Consider the following 23,719-nt stretch of genomic DNA (forward strand, 5'->3'; position numbering starts at 1 on the left):
GAACGTTTGTTCTTAGATGTTCAACGTGAAAAATTACTAAGTGAAGTTCATCGCTATTTTATACAAGATACAAAAAGGTCGACTTTAGTATTATATGGAATGTCGGGTGTTGGAAAGACACAGATAGCCAGAAGATATTGTGAAATATATCATACTTTCTACAAAAACTTTGTTTGGATAGACGCCGCATTCGGAAAGTTACAGACTTCGGTTAAAAACCACTGTCAAATAATAAATCTTATCATTCATGATTCGAAAGGGGATTACTTTAATATTGAGGTTATTGTTGAAAAAATTCACAACTATTATAAAAGTGAAAAAACTTTGTATATTTTTGACAATGTTGACGATGAAAGTGTTAAAAGTTTGGAAATATACATTTCAACGAAACCGAATTCATTTACATTAATTACCTCTCAATGGAGAACGTGGTCGAACAAAGTAAATAAAATGTTTATTGATGTTTTTTCTACTGAAGATGCATTTGCTTACGTAAAAAATAATATTAAAGAATACACCGATAAAAACATAAAAAACTTAATTAAAGAACTTGGTTATCATCCGTTTGCAATTACACAGGCAATAAAATATATAAATATACATAATATTTCGATAGAAAAGTATATAGATCGATATAGAACCAATCCCTTAGAAATATTAAACACTGATATCTTTCCAACCGAAAAAGAATCAAAGTCTGCAATAAAAGCAATCAATTTAGTTTTAATAAAATTAGAAAAAACTCAAATTATTCCATTTAAAACACTAAACTGTTTATCTCATTGCGACGGACAAAATATCAATAAAATATTTATTATCCAAATTTTAAATCAAATGAAAATAAGCGAAGAACATTTAATTGATGAAACAATTGGATTACTAGTTAGTTATTCTTTACTAAATTGTTATGATAATGATAAATATTCAATGCACGATCTGACGCAACTGTCGTGTAGATGTTTTCAAAGTAGAAATTCAAGTACAAATACCTACTTTGATTTTATCAAAAATTGTTTTCAATTTGAGTTAAACGAAGTAAAAGATCACGTGGATTACGGAAATCATTTTGTTTTTCATTTTCTTCATATGTTTCGTATTAATAAAAAGTTAATGTCAGAAACCTTCCATCATAAGACAACTTCTATTAAAAAGTTATTAGCATGTAAAGGTTTATTTGATGAAGCAATTGAAATATTAAAAGGTATTCAAAAATTTAATGCAGAAACTTATGGAGAAAGTAATGAACTTACAAATAATGCAGAATATAATATCGCAGACTGTTTGTATGAAATGGGAGAATATAACAAAGCTTTAGAAATTTTTAATTCTGTTGACAAGATACAAACTGAAAGTTTAGGTATTTACCATTATTCAACAATGGAAACAAAACATAGTATAGCTAGATGTTTAAACAAAATGGGAAATTTTATCGGAACTTCAAAACTTCTTAAACTTCTTGATAAATCACAAACAGAAGTTTTAGGTATCAACCATCCAGATACAATGAAATCAAGACATAGTATCGCAAACTGTTTGATTTATATGGGAAAATATAACGAAGCTTTAGAAATTTATTATTCTGTTGAGAAAATACAAACTGAAATTTTAGGTAGCACCCATCCAGATACAATGAGAACAAAACATAATATCGCACGCTGTTTGTACAATATGGGAAAATATAACGAAGCTTTAGAAATTTGTAATTTTGTTAATAAAATACAAACTGAAATTTTAGGTATGAACCATTTAGATACAATGAGAACAAAACATTTTATCGCATACAGTTTGAATGATATGGGAAAATATAACGAAGCTTTAGAAATTTATTATTCTGTTGAGAAAATACAAACTGAAATTTTAGGTATCAACCATCCAGATACAATGAGAACAAAACATAATATCGCATGCAGTTTGAATGATATGGGAAAATATAACGAAGCTTTAGGAATTTATTATTCTGTTGAGAAAATACGAACTGAAATTTTAGGTATCAATCATCCAGATACAATGAGAACAAAACATAATATCGCAAACTGTTTGAACAATTTGGGAAAATATAACGAAGCTTTAGAAATTTATTATTCTGTTGAGAATATACAAACTGAAATTTTAGGTATCAACCATCCAGATACAATGGGAACAAAACATAATATCGCAAACTGTTTGAGAAATGTGGGAAAATATAACGAAGCTTTAGAAATATGTTATTCTGTTAATAAAATACAAACTGAAACTTTAGGTATCAACCATCCAGATACAATGATAACAAAACATAATATCGCAATCTGTTTGAATGCTATGGGAAAATATAACGAAGCTTTAGAAATTTATTATTGTGTTGATGAAATACAAACTGAACTTTTAGGTATCAACCATCCAGATACAATGGGAATAAAAAATAATATCGCAGTCTGTTTGGAAAAAATGGGAAAATATAACGAAGCTTTAGAAATTTATCATTCTGTTGAGAAAATACGAACTGAAATTTTCGGTATCAACCATCCAGATACAATGAGAACAAAATATAATATCGCAGTCTGTTTACATCTTATGAGAAAATATAACGAAGCTTTAGAAATTTATTATTTTGTTATCGAAATGCAATCTGAAATTTTAGGTTTTAACCATCCAGATACAATGCAAACAAAAAAAAATATTGTAAACTGTTTGTACAAATTAGATAAGCAGTAAAAAACTTGTTTAAATAAATAAATGCTTGCTTTATTTCATATATGCTTATAAGTTTTATTATTCTGTTGATAAAATATAAATATAAAGACTAAATTCATTAAATAAAAGTAAAAGAGATCCGTATTAATTTTATTACATTATGTTGATTAAATTCTTGTTTTTTATTAGAATTTCAGTGGCGGATATTTTAATTTGAAGGAATAACTAAGTTATCTAATATTAAATAAACATAAAATGTTTAATTTCAATTGTATGTTTTATTGATTGTATATGAAAGGTTAAAAATGGTTTTTAGTTTTACATATGTGTTTATAATTTAGTTAATTAAACTTACTATATCTAAAAGCAAAGGATTAAAGGTTTTATTTGGCTTTGTATATATATCTATATATATATATCTATATATATATATATATATATATATATATATATATATATATATATATATATATATATATATATATATATATATATATATATATAAACTTAAATGCTTAATTAATGTTTTAATAATAAAATAATAACTTGAGGAGTTTAAAAATTAAAGACTTCATTTTTAACTCTCATGATAGTAATTAACTATCTGCTAGTGATGACGATGTAAACCTTTTAATCTTGTTTATTGAATTTTTGAAAAACTTTTCAAAAATGTTTAATTAATGTAACTAGGTTTATTATTGAAAATTATACAATTCAGAATTACTGATCCTTATTGACTTAATTAATGAAGCATTAATTAAAGTCAACATGTTTTTATTGTTTATTTATTGTTTAAGGCTGTTTTTGTTTTTATTATAATGCTAAATGAGTAAAAAAAATTATCTCCAAATTAAATTATGCGTTAAAAAATATATTTAAAAAATGGAAGTTTGGTTTTTTCCCTCCCTTTAAAATGGTTTACCATAAACTACGGCAAGTCTTAACATCCAAAGCTTTTACGATTGAACTTAAAACTTAACCCTTAGTTGGAACTTAATTGCAAAAAATGTAAAATGATGAGATTCGGCAATCAAAATTATTTTGAAGAATTATTAAAATCAACAAAAGGAATATTAATGGAATTATTTATGAGCTCTCAGACAGTGTATTAGAAAATTTTTGTACAAACGGATATGAGCTGAACATATTCTGAACAAAGTATCAAAAGTACTGGGTTTACTAAAAAATGCATTTGAATGTAGAGGAGTTTCCAAATCCAGCAGAAATTTCAGTGCTTGAAAGAGTTCAAAAAATGGGATGTAAAAAGCGGCTAGTTAAAATGGGTTTAACGACTTAAAATCTAAGAAGAGAACGAGGAGACTTGATTCATTTATACAAGATATTGAACCATTTAGAGTTAGTCAAACCACTCTTTTTGTCAAGTGTTGAATTAGATGGTCCATGCTCTCCAAATAGAGGTCACAAACATAAAATTAGAATGCAGTGTTTCACCTCTTGCGAAATAAATGACTTTTTGCATCGGTTAATTGAATGATCCATTACTTCTCAAACAGAGTGATTGACGAAAAATGAAAAAAATATTTTATTTTAAAATAAGTACTGGGCTGTTCTTGCTGAACGTTGTTACGTCTCAGTTTGTGGATAAAATTCATGCTGTTTACCACAAATAACTCAAATATTTATATATAGTACATCGTACTTTATAATAATTTGTAATTTTGTATATAAAATATATATAAATACGGTACATCGTACTTTCGTGAATTTTGATTTTTAATTTTTATACTGCCACTATATGTGAATAATGACTTTAATAATGATTTTTTTAAAAAATTTTTTTACCTATGCGGGATTGTAGTTTATTACACTGTAGCATACAAATAGACCAAAACAATTGCATCTGGAAAAGTAAAACTTATCATTTATTAAAAAATGCAAAAAAGGTTAAAGTTTTCATATTATTGAAATCTGAAACATTGCGTCTATTTGTATGCTGCATTGTAATAACTTTCTATTTAAGCATATAGCTGTTAAACTGGCCCTATTGCAAAGGCTCTATCTAAAGTAAATAGCATAAAAAGAATAAAAACATTTGAACTTATATAACAGCTGGAACCTTTGATTGAACATCCTGAAAATATTCCCAAAACAATGTTGATATAAGCTTTGATATACGTTGGTATAACGTTTATATACAGATCCAATTGATATAAATCTTTCTAAAGAAAAGTGTAGAAATATTAACCATAGCAGATGGCTTACCACAATAAATCGATTTCCAGAGCAGAAGCTTTTATTTTTTTCTATATGAGTAAGTACATGCTTACTAGTGACGTTTTTCAAAAGTTTCATTTAATCGTTAAATGGGTAGCATCTTTTGACAGAGGTCGCGATTTAAAAATAGTAAAAGTTCCGTATTCACAACGAGCAAAAACGTAAGCAAAACGAGGTCCAAAATGATGTAAAAACGGATAGAATCAAAGCTGATACCTTCTGAAAGCAACTTTTGTTAATAAAGACCAGCAACTAGGTCTTGAGCTTTATATTTTACCTGACTACTGGTTAACTTTTGATATTCTAGGTAATAGTTTGAAAAATGCCTACGGATGAGACTCCCTTAGACTTTTTGGATAATACAGCGGAAATATAATTAAAATAGAATTAGCCTCACCTTTATTTTTTGTTCTAATTTAACAAAAACGGCAGTGAAACAAGTATTAGTCTACTTTATTTCTAATTATCGTCTACAACAACTAAAAAGTTTATAAATTAGTATGTTTGATTAATTATAAATGGAAAAAAAATTAAAAGTATTCAATTTGTGGAGTAAGTAGAATTAGCCTCGCATACATTATATACAAGAAAATACAGAAAACACTTTGTTTTTACAATCATTTAATATTTGGTATTGCTTCCTGAACTTTAAATGACTTCAAATATGCGACTTGACAAACTAGTCACACGATTTTGGATAGTTTTTATAGATATTGAAATATCTATAATTCATTCCAAGCTTCTCTGATACAAGAGTTCCAGCTCCAAGGTGGATTCGAATTTCTTTACATTTTCATAAGTTTTTCTAGAAAGTATTCTCCATAGATTTTCAATTGAGTTAAGATCTGGACTAGATGCGGGCCATTTCATTACGTGAATATTTTTTTCTCTAAACCAAGCTTTTGTAAGCTTTGAATTATGGATAGCATCATTATCTTGTTGAAATGTGAAAGTTTCACCCATCAATTCCGTGTTCAAACAAACTTATTTCTAATAAGACAATGTAGTCCTGTGAATTCATTTTTGTTAAAATTCATGCCAATGGAAGTTGCCAATGGAAACAAAGGAAAAAGCCCCCAAAACCATAGTAGTTCCACCGCCAAAGTTACGACTCATCCGAGTTTCTTTCTCTTTTCGAAGATCGTGCTAGTAATATCGATTGCCATCAGTACTTTCTAGATTGAACTTTTTTCATCACTAAAGAGAACTTGATGCTACTCTTCCTGCCAAGACGTGTACTTTTGCAAATTGTAAGCTAACTTCTTTATGAGCGCAGTAAGTTTTGGTTTTGGTTTACGCTTTTTCTAAACTTTATTTGGATCTTCATGGAAGATTTGTCTCACACGTTGAACAGATTCAGGTAATTGTAAATCAGCACGCATTTTAGATGCAGTCATGTGCTGAGCAGCAGCACGACGTACAATAACTTGTTTAGTACAATTATCAACTTTACGTTTGCCACCACTTTCCTTATAAGCTTCATAATTAACGCCAATCTTGAAGTATTTATTAACCACTTTTGGGAGATCTTTTAATTTTCTTTGCAATTTCCCGATTAGATAAGTCTGTATCTTTGTATGCTTTGACTACAGCTAATTCTTTATTCGTTAAACACTTACCATGTCCCATTTCAAATTAAGGTATCAAACGCCAATTTAAAAAACTTTATGAGCACTGATTTCACAGTCTTTGTTTAACTTTCAAATAGTAATAATAAACTCAGAAATAATAAGTCAGAAATGCGTATCACCAGATCAAAGTATACAACTGAAAATAAATATTGATGAAGCTAGTTCGATTTGTTACCCCAAATATCAAGTATTATACACTTTATGGTTTTATCAAATGTACCGCAATTTAATTGAACTATATCATAATCTAAAAAGATGTTGTATGTAACAATAACTATATATGTGTGGATACAAAAGATTCTCCTCACGAACTTGCTTACAGGTTTACAAAATGTTGGATCAGTACATGAGGAGGCTAATTCTATTTTCTCCACTGTATTAGTTTCAAAACTTTTAAAATCCTCCAAGGTTGCTAACAACTTATCAGAACTTGCAGCATATCGTAAATCTATTGATCAAAGTTTAAGAAATTATTTTCTCAAAACAAGAAATATACTTTCTGTTTTTAGAAATAAATTGCAGGGTAGGATAATTATTTCTTTAGGCTTTTTTTTGACATGAAGGAAGCATAAACTTCCAAGTTATATGCTCCTCTACGGTGCTTTGAGATGCGACCGTTGGGTCTTTTTGGAGCACCTAAAATAACTACAGAAAAAATGTGTATATATAGTTTTGAATTGCATTGATACGTTTTGATCTAATTTAGTTTACTACAAAAGTTTGAAAGTTCTTTACCCAATCTTTTAAGGAAACCATTTTGGATTTGGATTCGAATTTGTTTGATCCAAGGCTCCAGTAACAGTATTTAAAAAAAACATTGTTTGGTACGAAAATTTGTCGCTTGACTGGAAATGACCTCTAAGATCAACGAAAAATCACTTTACAATAGCCAAAGTGTTAATTTATCTATTGTAATCAAAAAATAAGTACAACATATTTCTTAAATTATTAGGCACAGTATTTTGTTTGATACAAAAACACATTAGGAAAATATCGTTAAAAAAATTAACTGGATTCGACATCAGAATCTATTCACATCAAAGCTTGCCCAGGAAAAAAAGTTCTATAGTATTTTTACAAACTTTTGAAACATTTGGTCTATAAAAATTACATAGAATTCTTTAAAATTTCTATAGTATGTCTATTAATTTCTATAGAAATTGCTATAAAACTTTATTTTCTATAAAATAAAAAAGTAGAAAAAAAAAGTTCTATTGGATTTCTATAGAAATTAATAGAGGTTCTATAGAAATTTTATAGAATTCTATAGAATTTCTATAGATTATATGTTTCAAAAGTTTATAGAAATTCTATAAAACTTTTTTTCCTGGGTGAAAATTGCTCTAAATTTAGTCAAATATCGCTAAAAACGTAACTTTGAACAATCGGCGCAAATACTTCTAACAAGAAAAAAAAAAACAATAAAAAAAATTTTATGCGGAGTGGCAACTCGTTAGCCACTCCGCATAAAAGTTGTCAAAAAAAGTTCATGAGATTGGCTACTTGGCAACAACAATTTTATGTCAGAAATAAAAAATATTACATAAAAACAGATATAATGATCTTTATTATATTAAAAAAAAATGATTTTCTAATGCATGTAACTGACTAAATGAGGACCCCATTAGTAAAACACGCTCGAGTAAATTAATTGTAAGAAATCGGCAATAAACTAAACAACGTATAGTTGTATCATTTAAAATGAGATCATTATCTTGAATAAACCAAACTTGTTATATATACTTATAAATTTTATATATTACAATATTATATATTACATATATATAATATTATATATATATATATATATATATTATAATATTATATTATATATATATATATATATATATATATATATATATATATATATATATATATATATATATACATGTATATATAAATATATATATATATATATATATATATATATATATATATATATACATATATATATAAATATATATATATATATATATATATATATATATATATATATATATATATATATATATATATATATATATATATATATATATATTACAAACTTGTTATATATACTTATAAATAAAAACACAGCCAAACATATATATATATATATATATATATATATATATATATATCTATATATATATATATGTATGTATATACATATATACTTATGTATATGAAATTAGATCTTGTCAAGTGACTTTTCAATGGCAAAACTATCAATTAATCCACTCTAATCGGTTACGTCAATTCCAATAATTTTGAGGGCATTTTTATCGAAATATTGAATCTCTTTTCATGCGGCAGGATTGCACGAAGTAAGAACTGGAGCACTGTATATCGCGTTGCTAATAGTATAAAATCTAAACACTTGTATAAGTTTAGACTGAGGGTGTCCGATTTGCTTAAGGCGTTTGAGTAGATACTTAGTTCGTAATGATTTTATTTGTTATGCACTTTGTCTATTGTTCATCCCAATCAAGATTCTTGATTAAGCATAATTCTAAGATATTTATGGCTGTTAACTATTTTAATCTCAGTAATGTTGAGTACAAGACAAGGTAAAGTTGAATATCGGAGCAACTTGGATTTTTTCTTACAATTTTAGATTTAGAGCTATTAAATTTTATTCCATTGATCACAGACCATAGTGTGACATCATCATAGACGCCACCTACAATGGATTAAGGTAAGTTGGCACAAACTTACCTTAATCTATTAAGATAAGTTTGTGCCAACTTACAGGGCACAAACTGTAAACTTGCAGGGCATGCTGTAAACAACTCCAAATAAATGCTGATGACAGGGTGTCATCAGCATTTATTTGGAGAATGTATATTGTCATTAAGTGTTAATGTTGGAAATAAAGAGAACCAACAGAATTGAACAAAAACACTACCTTGAAGTACACTGGCTTCTATATATTTCCAGTCAGCGGTGAGATTATTTAGTTTTTTTCCTAGGTAACAGTTAGATAAGTAAGCTGCAATCAAGAAGGTGAGCCAGTTAAATAGAAAATTAATTAACTTTAGCAGTAATTTTTCATGACTGACAAGATCAAATACCTTATTAAAATTAAAGAGTATTATTTAAATTGTTTGGTTATTATCTTTAGCTCCAGTCCCCTTTAACTTTCATAACAGCATCCATGGTAAAACATTCTGGAATGAACCGAACTGTTTGTTTGAGGTCTGTATGAGCCTAATGTAACAAACAATTATCTTTTTATAATGCGGATGTAAAAAAATTTTTAAAGAAATTTAATTTGAGTAAAAGCGGAGAAAATTCATCTGGTCCTATCTTAATTTTATCGATCCTGTCTTTACTTTGCTGAGTTGGTTGAGAATTTTAATAATGGTAAAAATGAGAATAAAAGGCGAATTTGTTTTTTTATAATAAAGAATAAGAGGTTAGGTTATTTCAAACCAATCCAAACACTTTAAAAAAGATAAATTAATTGGTTTGCTAATGTCTCGGAGATTTATTAGTGGTGATTTATTAGTGATTTGTAGTGTCTTCTTGTCCTTTGCATGTATTTATATCTTTGTATTTTCGTAACTTTTTTTAATTTTATTGAAAAAATAAATAATTAAGAAAATAAAAAAGAAAATTATTAAAAAAAAAAATTAATTAATTATTCCTTGGGAAAACGTTTTTGGTCCACATAAGTATGTGTTAGTTCGATTCTTGTTATGGCACCGTTTTAGACGCATAGTTTGTCTTTAATTTTATTTGAGTACTTTTTGTTCATTAATATAATATTAATACCGCCTATGCGATCCTGACGTTCAGCAATTATGTAAGTGTAACTACTATTGATTTGGGAAAGAATAGTTTCCTTATCGCTAGGGTTTAGCCAAGCTTCGTCTGGACAGACAATCCCAATGTTATTATCTCTAAAAATTGATAAAATATGTTAATATCTCAAAAAATTGATAATTTTAATTTTGTTACAGAATGAGCCCATATTAGTGGTGCAGATGGTTGGTAAGCGAGTGATGTTGATGTTAGAGCTATATGGCTATGCAGAGAGTAAGGACTCTGCATATCTTAATGATTCTTCATCACGAATGTCCTAGTGCAAGGGTACATCAGGTTTATCAATACGAAGTTTATCGTCACGATTTTTGTGGTCCTTGTGTAGTTGATACTTAAGCTCTCCTTCAGCAAGTGATAAGTCAGGACTGGCTTTGAAGCTTTTGAAAATTTTATGTGTAGCAAGTTTGAGAGAATTTAAAAGCTAATTTTTTATTAGCCAAGTTCTTAAATTCTTCCAAAAAGAGGCAGCAATTTATGTTTTTTTTTGTGTTAAGACGCTTAGAGGAACTAAAATCTTTATTGATACTATTATAACTGTTAGGACCTATGTGATGTAAGGTAACACTGCTGGCGGTGTGTGGGTGACATCAGCTACAGAGACTGGTTCAGGGACACCAAATATTATTACATGTTTCGCAAGCTGTTTGCTTTAGTTTAACAAGAACTTGACCAATTTTTCGCAATGAGTTAGGCTTGTTTTTGACTAAACGACTCCAGGAGGGCTGGTGAGTAATCTCCTTGTATGAGTGCTTGATTGAAAGTTGAGATTACTCCGGATATCGATGTGGGCAACTGATGGAATGATTTTTTGACAACTGAGAAACCTATGACACCTGTATTATTATTTATAATAATTTGTAAAATAAAAATGTTCAATTACGTGCATTGTTGTGTTGCTGTGATGGTTTGAGAACTACCACTCTGAACAACAGTCAATTACCTCCTTGTGGAGAAATATTCATTATTTATCATTTACCTTATTAACACAAATCCTATTTAAAGTTTAGATGAGTTTTTTTTTCAATTTATTTATTTTAATGTCCAAAAAAATTTTTTTACTGAATCAAAAGGTTTGAACCATAACCTGATTATATATATTGAATAAATAAAAAATGCTAAACCTTTCCGAAGTATTAAATGGAGATTTCAAATTTAAAAAATGACTAATTTTTAAATTATAAAACAAAGTTTAAAAAAACATATTTCAAAATAAAGTTTTTTTTAAGTCTTTAAGCCCCTTAAATCAAATTGAAAAAAAACATTTTACCTAAAATTTTTTTGCTAAGGATTCCGATCACTCTTTTATTACCTCTTGTCTAGACTTTTTCCATTCTCTTTAGCATCAAACCATGATGTTTCATTTATGACTTAAAATTGATGTTTCGTTTTTGCCAGGAAATCTTGAGCTAGACAAATATTTTTATAGAGCAGTTAATTATGCACTGAATATTTGACACAAATTCTTTGAAAAATTTGAAATTGGGAATAAATTTTCCAACAGGAACCCAAAAAAATATATCTTGCATTATAAAACCGAGTATGTAAAAAGATACCAGCTTTTTTTCCCAACAAACTCATGCCAATGAGTGTCTTTTTCAATAACTATGTTTTCTCTGATGTCAGGTCTCTTTATTTCAAAGTAAAATATTTTCTCTAGACAGGGATACTTGATGAAATGATGTATAATTAAGGATTTCTCATCATTAGTTGTTTTTGGATCAGTAAACGCTACATTAATAACTTTAGGCAAGTACCATGTATGTCTTAAAAGATAATTTTTAAGGCTTTTTCTTAATACTTCCTCTTCTTCGTCTATGTTTTTTTGCTACTTTAATATCTTTGATGTTAGTACATGGTATTGATGTTAGTAGATGGTACATCAATAAATATTGATGCTTAAAGAAACTCACATTAAATAAAATCATTTTCAGTAAACAATGTTTAGATTATCGAATAGGTAATCAGATCTTTGTGTGTAAGCAGCAAAATTGAGTAAATTGTAATAAATGTATAACGTGTTTTACCTCTCAAACTCCCATTTACCATAAGTCTAGCTTTATGACATATGCAAATGAGTGTTTTTGTCAATAATTACGTTGCCTTCGATATCAGGTTTCTTTTTTTCAAAGTAATATATATTCTCTGAATAAATGTACTTTAAAAGTTCCTGCATCATTCAGGATTTCTCATCATTAGTTTGTGATTTGCGAAAAGTATTACAAAAAATCATGGTCTTCTAGATATACAGGCATTGACATCGCAATTAAATATTTTTTGACTGGAGGCCAATTCTATATGGATAGATTTACATGGAATAAAATATTTTTGTTTTGCAATAGTTATAATCAACAGCGATTGGTCTAAACATGGCAGTTTAAGGTTAATCTTTTTTTGTGATGTGCAACATATTTATCTAACAAAAAGTTATCAATTGCGCTTCGAAAATGTTGTGTTCCATTATGTAATCTCTAGATCTAGAACTCAAATCTATCATTAATGGGAATTTAACATTAACTTTATTTCATCTTGGGTCATCTTGCAGTATTCCCCTTTTAATGTCAACATCATCATGTTGTAAGTATTGGTCAGTTTTGATGAAATCATATGTTACTTGAAAAATAAAGATGTTTGCCATAAAAAAAAATGTATTACACGAACATATGGACACTATGTCTCAAAAAAAAGTTGGTGAATTTATTTACTCTCCTGATATAATTACTCGAGCATTTAAATATTTTGCTATATCCAGGTCTCTGTACAGCCAAATTTTTAATGATTATAAATTACCCAGTATTAAAAATTTGACAAGAATCACTTCAAAAGTCGGATCACAAAATTATCTGAAATTTTTAAAAATTGTTATGATAAGTATTAATTATACACAATGTAAATACATAATAAAATACATAACTTAAATGTATATTGTTAGTTAATGAAGTTTATATTAAATCCACACTAACTTATCATGGAGGTGTATTATTTGGAAATTCTGCTGATCAACCCGGTGTCCTTGCGTTAATCATTTTGGCTATAATGGTAAAATATTAATTAGATGGACCAGAGTTTCTGGTAAAAATTATTCTAATGAGTCACTTAGATTCTGATTTTCTTTTTAAACAATGCAAACCAATTATTGAAACAATTAACAATCAACCCGATGCAAAACTGTTGTCGATTATTACAGATGGAAATAGAGTAAATCAAAAGTTTGTTAAAATGATGAATAAAATTGAAGAAAAACCTTGGTGCGGAGATAATGAAAACACATTTTTGTTGTTTGATTATGTTCATGTCATGAAGTGTGTATATATACACAAAATAGAGAATTAGTTTTCGAGTGTGAAGGTAACAAACATGTAGCAAAATGGAGTGATTTAGTAAATCTTAAAGAGTTGGAATCTGCTTATCTTTTAAAACTTAGCAAATTAAATGAAATTTCCATCTTTTCAAAACCAACTGAGCGACAGAAAATTGACACTTGTTTACGAGTTTTTTGAGATGAAACGGTTGCTGCACTTAAAAATCATCCATCCAATAAAAAAGATGAAATTATTGGCACCATCAAATTTATTTCTATATTTGTGAAGTTTTGGAAAATTTGTAATGTGAATGTTGTTGGAGCAGATATTCATTATAAAGATGAGTACCGTGCAGTTATAAGGTCACGCACAAACAAAAGCCTGTTATTCTTACTAGATGTGGCATATATGGTTGAAAAAATGAAAACATCAGACACAAAACGTATTAAGCAGCTTACAAAAGATACCTCTGAATGTATTTCTCATGTGTTTTGGGGTTAGTCAACATTGAAAGATATCTTTTGGATTGTAGAAATGATTATGCTATCCTGGGGTGGTTCACAACTGATCCATTAGAAAAAACTTTTAGCAAGCTTCGCCAGGGTTCTGGATTACTGGAGGAACCTATTTTATTACTGCTCAATCTGTCATAGAAAAAGTTAGAATCCAACATGCAAAACTTCCTTTACAGTTAGAAATGGATAGTTTGATGATTGTACCAATGGTCATTCCTGTAAAAACTGTTTTCGAAGTTTAAATGAGAAGGAGTGCAAAATTTGTGATAACTTAATCAGAACTCAACGATAAAGTTTAAGCAGAATCATTACTTTCAATTATATATATTGCTGGTTTTGTCCAAAGAAAAAATGGCTATGATTATACTGATACACAATTTTATTACAAAAAATGTGGTGCCTACATTGATGACTTGAATAGGGGAGGTCTTGCTATTCGCTTTGACAATATTTCTCAATAGTGCATATTTTGTTTGGTTTTATTTGAGCAGTTATCAGATAAATTTTGTCGAACATTTTTGATGAAGCAATTCTTATCTGTATCAAACAATTTCAATTTGGTATTTATGACCGACATTGCCTCATTTTAGCTAATATATTTCTAAAAAATCTAGCGCTAATAAAATCTCCAAAATGCTCCAAGGAGTCCATTTTGGAAATTTCAGCAAAAGATTTTAAAACTGTCATGAAAATGAGTTTTTATTTAGATTTTATTATATTATATAAGAAGTATATTATAGTTTAATAACTTTATTGAAGTTTTACTTTTAAGACAACTCTTGTTATAATTATAATTTTTTGCTCTCCTTGTTCGCATCCACTATACTTATTGGCGCTTCGCTCGGCCTCCAGTCATTAAAAATTTCGATGCGTTGTCAAGGCCTGTATTTCTAGAAGGCTATGCAAAAAACATATTCAACCAAATTATTTGCAAATTTAAAAAACGAGACTGATAAAAGTTTTGTAATTTCTGTTTAGACTTCATATCCAGTTTAAAAATGGAATGTGGCAGTATTTAGCTATGCGTTATGTAAAAACTTTCAAAGAAAAATGTTTTTTATAAATTAAAAATGTTTTTTAAAAATAAAAAAATCTTTGTTTTGAGTTTACGATTAACTTTCAATACTTTACAACTTCTGTAAACTTTTATACATATATATATATATATATATATATATATATATATATATATATATATATATATATATATATATATATATATATATATATATATATATATATATATATAAAATAAGGGACGGACTTTATTATTTTTTTCTTTAATAAGTTTCTATAAATTTTTTTTTAGGCCATCAGCAGCTTATTCCAGAGATCATCCAGGTTATTTTTTAAAAAACCCGGAAATTTGTTTGGATCAAATATTCGGAATATATTTTCTTCTTAAATTTGCTTTTAGCTGAGTTATTTCAAATTCTATTTAATTTTAGTATGAATGATGAGTGAAAAAACTTAAAAAACAAATAAATTACAAAAATATATTCCTAAACTTGTATATGTATGGAAAACGTTTTGGCTGTCCGGAACACCTAAAAGTTGAGAAAAATCTGGAATTCCTGAAATAGATTCGGAAAAAAATAATCTATGTTATTAGGATTCTTGCCCTGTTAATTTTTAAAGGAAATTTAAGTTTCCAAGTAAAATTTTTTTTCTATAAAAAAGGAAGTTGTCTCTTTAATGCGTACACTTACTCTATTACTGAGCGTATTAAAACATTAAACTCTACCATGACATATGCGCAACTAATTTTTAACGGTGTTTTCATGTTTTTAGAAATTTTAAAAACCTTTTTAAAAAAATCTCTCTCTTTCGTTTTTTAGTATATAATATCTTTATATATGATATGCATATAATTTCTATAGACCTTTAAAACTGTTAAAGTTTGTATTCTAGAACCTAGAAAATTGAAAAAGATTTAAAAAAAAATTAAGTGTAAAAACCAAAGGATTTAAAGCCACGCAAATCACTTCAGCCACTTTGGCATGCTATAATATTATCTTTTAACATTTTAATGAGCAGCCGTGGTAGCGCACTTGCCATTGGTAGTGCACTTGCCTCGGAAACAAAGGATCCGTAGCTCACACACCCCACCCCTGGGCAAGTTTTACGACATCGGTTAGGAAGGAAGTGTGAACTTCCAATTAAATGCTCATACGCAGTGCTCTATGATAAGATCGTAAGGACTTCTTGGGGCTTCAAAATAAAACCAGGAAAAAAAAAAAAAAAGACTTTTTAAACTTTATAAAACAAAATATAAATTCTTCATAAAAATTCATATAATTCAAAATTAAGCAAATATTGCCGCAATAAATTTATCAAGTAAAAGATGAAAGAAATTTATAGATATTTTAATTATATTAAAGTATTTATTTATTTATGATTAAATATATTTAATTAATATAATTATAGTTATTATAATTATAATTATTATAATATAATTTTATAAGATTAATATAACTATATTTATTATAATATAATAATATAAGATATTTAACTATTATAATAATAATTATTAGAATATAATTGTTTTTTCAACACATTTATTACCAAATTAACAAAACATAACAATATTTAATAATTTTTAACTGTATGTCTATATTGAACAAACACTCAGAAACAATCAAAATAATCAGAATAATCTTCAACAAACAAACAAACATACAATCAGAATAATCTAAAAAAGGCAATTGAATTAAAAAAGGAAAATATACACCATTTTAACTAAGTTTGCATTATCAATTACCAATTGGTAGATTAACTACAAATCGGTAGATTAACGACAAAAATACTAGTTGCATATGATAGATGCAGCGTTTTTTTTTCTTTTTTCCCACTACTCTCTCTCCTCATGCTTTACTTTCTTGAGGATCAACACTGAATATTGCAAAAAAAATAAGAAAAGGGGAGGGAGTCGGAACTTTTGCCTTTAATTTAAGCCCACACCTTAAGTGCTTTATGAGATGTGGGCCCTCTTATTGATATGCAACAAGCTGAAAAAGCATTGTAAGATATGTCTAAATGAAAAAAACTACCAATCAATTTACCTGTTGCTGATGCTTTTTCTTGAGCATTGTTGAAAATAGTCAAAATCTTTAAGGAAAGAAGTTTAATGCAAAGACAATTAGCTATTACACAAAATCACAAAAACACAATAGCTATCATTGCAAACAAATTATGCATTTTGATCAGAAAATAAAACTATTCTTACCTTGAATACTACAACTAATTTCTTTTAAGATATTAGCTAATGATCAACTTGGCAAATTTTAAATAATTAAAGTTTACTAAGTTAAAACCATATTTTAACAGTAGACAAAGTAAACATGATAGTTGGTAGACACCAAAGTTGAACTAAAGAAGTAAAATAACAACTAAACTTGCTATGCGATGCATATTATACCTATTGAGTTCTCCCCTCATTTGGTGAAGGATGAACAAACTATTGAGTACTCGCCCTCATTTGGTGAAGGATGAACAAACTATTGAGTACTCGCCCTCATTTGGTGAAGGATGAACAAACTATTGAGTTCTCGCCCTCATTTGGTGAAGGATGAACAAACTATTGAGTTCTCGCCTGGTTTCTTTCATTTAAAGAAAGTCTTATAATTTCACTTCTTAAATTAACAGACATAATTAAGCATCAAAGGAGTGTGTAAAAATGATGCCTAAAATAATAAAAATTGAACTTTTTTTTTTAGATTGAACTTTGAGTTTTCTTTCTTAAACTTATTTAAAATACAGTGTAAGCAAATAAAACAAAGCATAATATAATATTCTAACTTTATTCTACTCTACTATTAGTTATATTTAAACTAGATGTTTTAAAATAATTGAGCAATGTGTAAAGACAACATACTTCTATCAAAAACTTAAACTAAAATTATAAATAAATTGATATAATCTTTTTTGAGTTTTTAACTGAGATTCTTATTAATTATTGACAAAATATTATAAGTATTTAATAAAAAAAAAAGCAATAAAAATATTTAAAAAAGTTTTTTACAGATAAAAACTCAAATAAAGCAAATTGATAAAACTATAAGGTCTGTCTGCTCAGTAAGTACTGCTAGCATTGAACAGTCAAATGTAATCCTCTTTCATGTTTAAAGATATAACTAACTAAAAAACTAACAATCAAACGACCTGGTTTTTTATATTATAAACGCAAACAGATTTTCTTTAATTTCTTTAAATAAGTTATCAAACGATCTTGTTCTTTAACATACAACATAGAATTGACCGTGTAAGATGCAAGGGTTTTGGAAATAAGCACTAAATCAGGGGCGGATCCAGCATTTTTCGATCTTTGAGATAGCTAACTTCCAGACATGGAGCAAACTCCAAACATTTATATGTTTATACATATGTCAAATAAGGATGCTTTGCAAAAAATTGCGATGATTGGAGGCTGGGAACAAAAAAGCCCTAAATTTTGTGTCCCCCCCTGCCTCATAGTGAGAGCAACAAGTTGATGAAATATTTTTTGTACTGTTTTTAACTAGACTAATATTCATCGATAAATTTTAAATTTCATAGTAAAATCTTTTAGCTTTCAAAAATTATGACCATATAAAGTTTAAACCCCCCTCAATTTGAGGGGGTTATAAATTTTATATGGTCATTATTTTTAAACGCTGAAAGATAATACTATGAAACTCAAAATTTATGGATGAATATAAGTCTAGTTGAGAACAGTACAAAAAATATTTCATTAACTTGTTGCTCTCACGTTTGGGGCAGGTGGGGCACAAAATTTGGGGTTTTTTTGTTCCCAGCCTCCAATCATCGCAATTTTTTGCAAAGCATCCTTATTTGACATATGTATAAACATATAAATGTTTGGAGTTTGCTCCATGTCTGGAAGTTAGCTATCTCAAAGATCAAAAAATGCTGGATCCGCCCCTGTAAATTTATCAAGAGAAATAAACACTAAATTTATCGAAAGGAGCATCGTTTTCTAGAGTCATTGTCGTCTTCTAACTTTTAAAAATAAAAATTACAGATTAATATACTTTAAATACAACTGACAAAGGACTTGAATTATGTTAGTATAAATTAAATAAGTTACCTGACATTAAAAGTTACTTTACTCATTTAAAAATAACATAAGAGTTATCCTTTACTACTCATCAAATTAAGAAGTTTTTGATCTTATTACCAATTAAGCTGAGGTTGATGCATGAGTTCATACAGTTCATGTTTCGAGATCAGATCATCCAAATATGGTAATAATATGATGTCATTCTAAAAATTTTTCGAATAGCTCGATCATGAAAACTCCTCATTATTAAATTTTAAATCGTGTAGCAGAATTTTTATTGTTTATCATTTTACTTCAAAATATACATAATTAGACTTATAAAATTTTAAAGGCGGTTTATATTGAATATTTGATATTAAGTAAGTTATTTTATAGTATATAATCTTTTTTCGAAACCATTTTTATTTCTTTTCTACCTAAGTTATAAACTGAGTGATTATATGAGCTGGGTACTCAATCTAAATATATAATATATATATATGTATATATATATATGTATATATATATATATATATATATATATATATATATATATATATATATATATATATATATATATATATATATATATATATATATATATATATATATATATATATATAATACACGGCTGTTTCACTCAATAAAAAAGCGAGCTTGACGTCACCAGAATTTTTGTGTTTTAAAAAAAGAAAAGTATTTCCGCGTAAAAAGTATAAAAATTCACTAACTTTAAAATGATAATATTTTTTTTCTATAAATTCTTTCATCTTCAAATTAAAAAAATATAAAAGAACTATCCTTCCTTGTAAAATAAATATTTCATTAATTCATTCCATTAAACGGACTAAAATAAGATATTGTTAAAATATTGCTAAAGATTTGGGATCACTTTTCTGCTTTTTACGATTTTTACGGAAAATCTGTTTTGAACCAACGAAAATATTCTGAAAAAGCTACTTGTTTGATAGTTGAAATTTGGAAAACTTATCAATGAATGTTTATTCTATCTGATTTTTGGTGCATGATGCTCATTTTTGTAAAAAAACTTAGTTTTTAATGCATTTCTATTTTTAATTTTATCACTTTACAATGTAAATCAAATTCTTGATGTAATATGCACCAAATTATTGAAAATTCAATTCTTTATAAACATGAAAATAAAAAAAAAAAATTTTATGTACCTCCAGCTATGTTAAAAAATATTGCACTCAAACCTGGCTGATTTAGCAACAAATTTTTATTGTTTTATGCGTAAATTTTTGTTTACATTTTTAAACAATCACGTGACCTTAATACCTTACGACCCAAACAAGAATATCATGAATTTTATGACAATAACTTCTTTAGCGAGTCAAATTTTGAACTATAAAATAAACAAAGTTAGGCGGTTTTTTTCTCTTGAGGGTAATGAAGTATGAATCTAGTATCAACTGGGTGTACAAAGAAATACTACTTAAAGAACTTATCAATGGACCAACTGATTATAGAATAGTTTTTTATGAGAATAAAAACAATTTCAAATTTATTTGTATATTTAAACTCGAAAAAAAATTAAAGTTGGCGAGTCTTTATTTATTAACATTCTCACAACATATCATTAGAACTGTGTGCACATAATAAAAAGTTTTTTAAAAGCTTAAGCTTTTAAATTTTAGGCTAAATATTCCTTAATTTAAATCTGGTTTTATGTAATAGAATGAATTTTCAAAAACTAGATTTTTTTAACTAAACTAGAATTTATTTAATAGAATGAATTTTCAAAAACTAGTAAAAACAGTTTATCCCCCTTTAACAACATTTTCGTAATTTTGAGAAATTTCAATTTTCTTTACTGGCTTAAAATAAATCTGTTTTAGTTAACTTTAAACGTTTAAGTAAGATTTTTTTGTTTTTAAAGTAGTCCAACAATGTGTACATTTAATAATAAATATCGAAAATATTTTCTTTATGATTTTTTTTTGATAAAAAGTAACATCAAATTACTAAAATTTAGCAAAGTTTGTCATTTGACGCGTTTATTCTAAAATTAAAGAATTTTTTTAATATATTTGTGAAATGTTTTCAGATAAAACATTTTATTGGTGTTTTTATTCTTTTTACGGAACAAAGTTATCTCTAATGTTATAAAATTTATGAAGGTTTTAGTAACACCCCTTACGTAAATATTTTCTAAAAATAACAAGAAGCCGTAAAGCTCGCCTGAAACAGCTGTGAATATATATATATATATATATATATATATATATATATATATATATATATATATATATATATATATATATATATATATATATATATATATATATATATTTATATATATATGTGTATATACATACATACATATATATATATATATATATATATTTTTTTTTTTTTTTTTTTTACAGCCCATATAACACTCACTGGCCTACTAGTAAGCCGAGCCAAAAGCTGTTAATCACATAACAAATACGCCTAGAAATTTGTTACAGGTTATTTGAAGTAAAATATTTTCGGCTTTGTCTTAAAATAATAAGTTATGTTCAAATAAATAGCAAATATATATCATGTAAATAAAACTATATTGATTAAATTAACGAAACTTTAAAATGTTAAAAAAACTATATTGATAAAACTGCATTAACTAAAAAGGTTTGAATTTGCTTTAATCATGATTTGTTAACAAATATTTTAAAAGCAAAGTTTTTTCAGATTTGCAAAGACTTTTGATATCTTCTACAACTTTTACTGCTTGTTCGGCACAAATTTTAGATCTTTGCATTTTTATAGGCAAAAGAATATCACACCAAAACTTTGTGAATGTGTCAATAACCTTTGGATGATCTTTAATGGCTTCCTCCAATTCTTAACCATTTTCAAGGTTAAACATTTGCTTTGAAAGCGAGATATCTGGCCATTTTCCAGTAACAAGTTTAACTGCCATCTCAATTCGTTGTCTGTCTGAAGGAATTAGTATGTAAGCAAGTAGTAAATAAATTGCCTAAGAGTTCTATCTAGATAGGCTAATATTTGGTAAACTTTTAAAATTAACCTTAAGAAATTTATTTTCATACCAAAAGTATTTCACTACGTTAATTAGTTGCTTCAAAAACTGCATGTAATCTCTCCATTTCAGTTCATTCTCCTTTAATTGTGCACTACTATTGTTAAAGTTTAATGTTAAATAGTCATATTTACTACGTATTGGTTCAACAAAATAATATGAAAATTTATGTGAATTGGTATTACTTTCGAAAAAGTCACCCAGACATAACTTTATTAATCAATTTAATATATGATGTTGACGAACAACATAGATATTGTACTATATCCAACTCAACCAGATATCCAGAGTTGCTTTCTAATAAAGACTTTTTTCTTCAGAATGTAACCAAAGTTCGTTTTGTTATATCTAATAAACCATCAACTACCTGGTTTTTTGATTTCTATTTGTCTCTTTTATTTTTCTCAAGCTGAATTAAATTCTTTTTCTATACACCTCATAATATTTTGGCTGCGCAATGGTTGTGCAATAACTAAGCTTGTAATGCCTTATGCAATTTATTATTTGATTAGATTAAACTACGCAACACTAAGGGTGGAATACAAGAAGCGAACTTGAGTCAAGTTTGACTTGAACTTTACATTGTAACCAATAGCGGCAGAGTATGGGTTTTCCCCTCAAATAATACTCAGCCGTTTTGGTTACAATGTAAAGTTCAAGTCGAACTTGACTCAAGTTCGCTTCTTGCTTTCCACCCTAAATTTCACTATAAAAACAAAACAAAAAAGTTTTCCCATGCAGAGCATTAAGTTCAACCAAAAATCAAAATAGCGCATTAAGTTTAATGAAAATGGCCTTAAAAAGAGCTTAAGATCTGTTTACTTCTATTTTTAAAACAAATTTAGCATTGCGTAATTTATGAACAAACCCTTAGGAACTGTAATTCATTTAGTGTATGAGTTTTTTAAAACAATGTACCTTGAAATTATTGTCATTTATTTTAAAATATAAAAGTGTACACAAACATTTAGGCGGGATTTAACTCTTTGCTATTTATTAAATATATATATATATATATATATATATATATATATATATATATATATATATATATATATACGTTTGTGCAGGATAATCATAATCAGTTTTGATGTCTTGCCAAAAAAACTCATGTTATTATGGCAATAAATAAAAAAAGATTATTTCAAGTATTTAGTTAAAACTTTTTCATTATGAAAAAATTTGTCATTTTTAAAAAATGTTTATTTTTTACATATTCATCATCTCAGTACTTATGCAAAGTACTTATAATGCGATGCAGCTGTTGTGTTAAAAACTAATATTTTAGTTAATTTGTTAGTATATCTAGCTATTTAATACTGATATTGTGTTTTTTAACCTTTTTTTTTGGGCTCTATAATAAATAATTTCTTTATAATTCAATAAACCATCTATTACTCACCAAAATATTTGACTTAAGATTCCACAGTATTTTTCACACAGTTCAAATACCATTTCACCCAATACAATATTTTAGT

At 27.1% G+C, this 23,719-nt stretch overlaps 1 protein-coding gene across 1 annotated transcript in view; it reads left to right on the forward strand.

Moving 5' to 3' along the window:
* LOC136082469 (uncharacterized) overlaps nucleotides 1-2,729 on the forward strand; it is a 41,423-nt gene extending 38,694 nt beyond the window's left edge. Inside the window, exon 3 of the mRNA XM_065801848.1 lies at nucleotides 17-2,729. Coding sequence (XP_065657920.1) covers nucleotides 17-2,691 — 2,675 coding nt within the window. The 3' untranslated portion in view covers nucleotides 2,692-2,729. The remainder of the gene's footprint in view (nucleotides 1-16) is intronic.
* The last annotated feature ends 20,990 nt before the right edge of the window (nucleotides 2,730-23,719 follow it).

This window comes from Hydra vulgaris, chromosome 07, assembly GCF_038396675.1.
Source record: "Hydra vulgaris chromosome 07, alternate assembly HydraT2T_AEP".
Classification (NCBI taxonomy): domain Eukaryota; kingdom Metazoa; phylum Cnidaria; class Hydrozoa; order Anthoathecata; family Hydridae; genus Hydra; species Hydra vulgaris.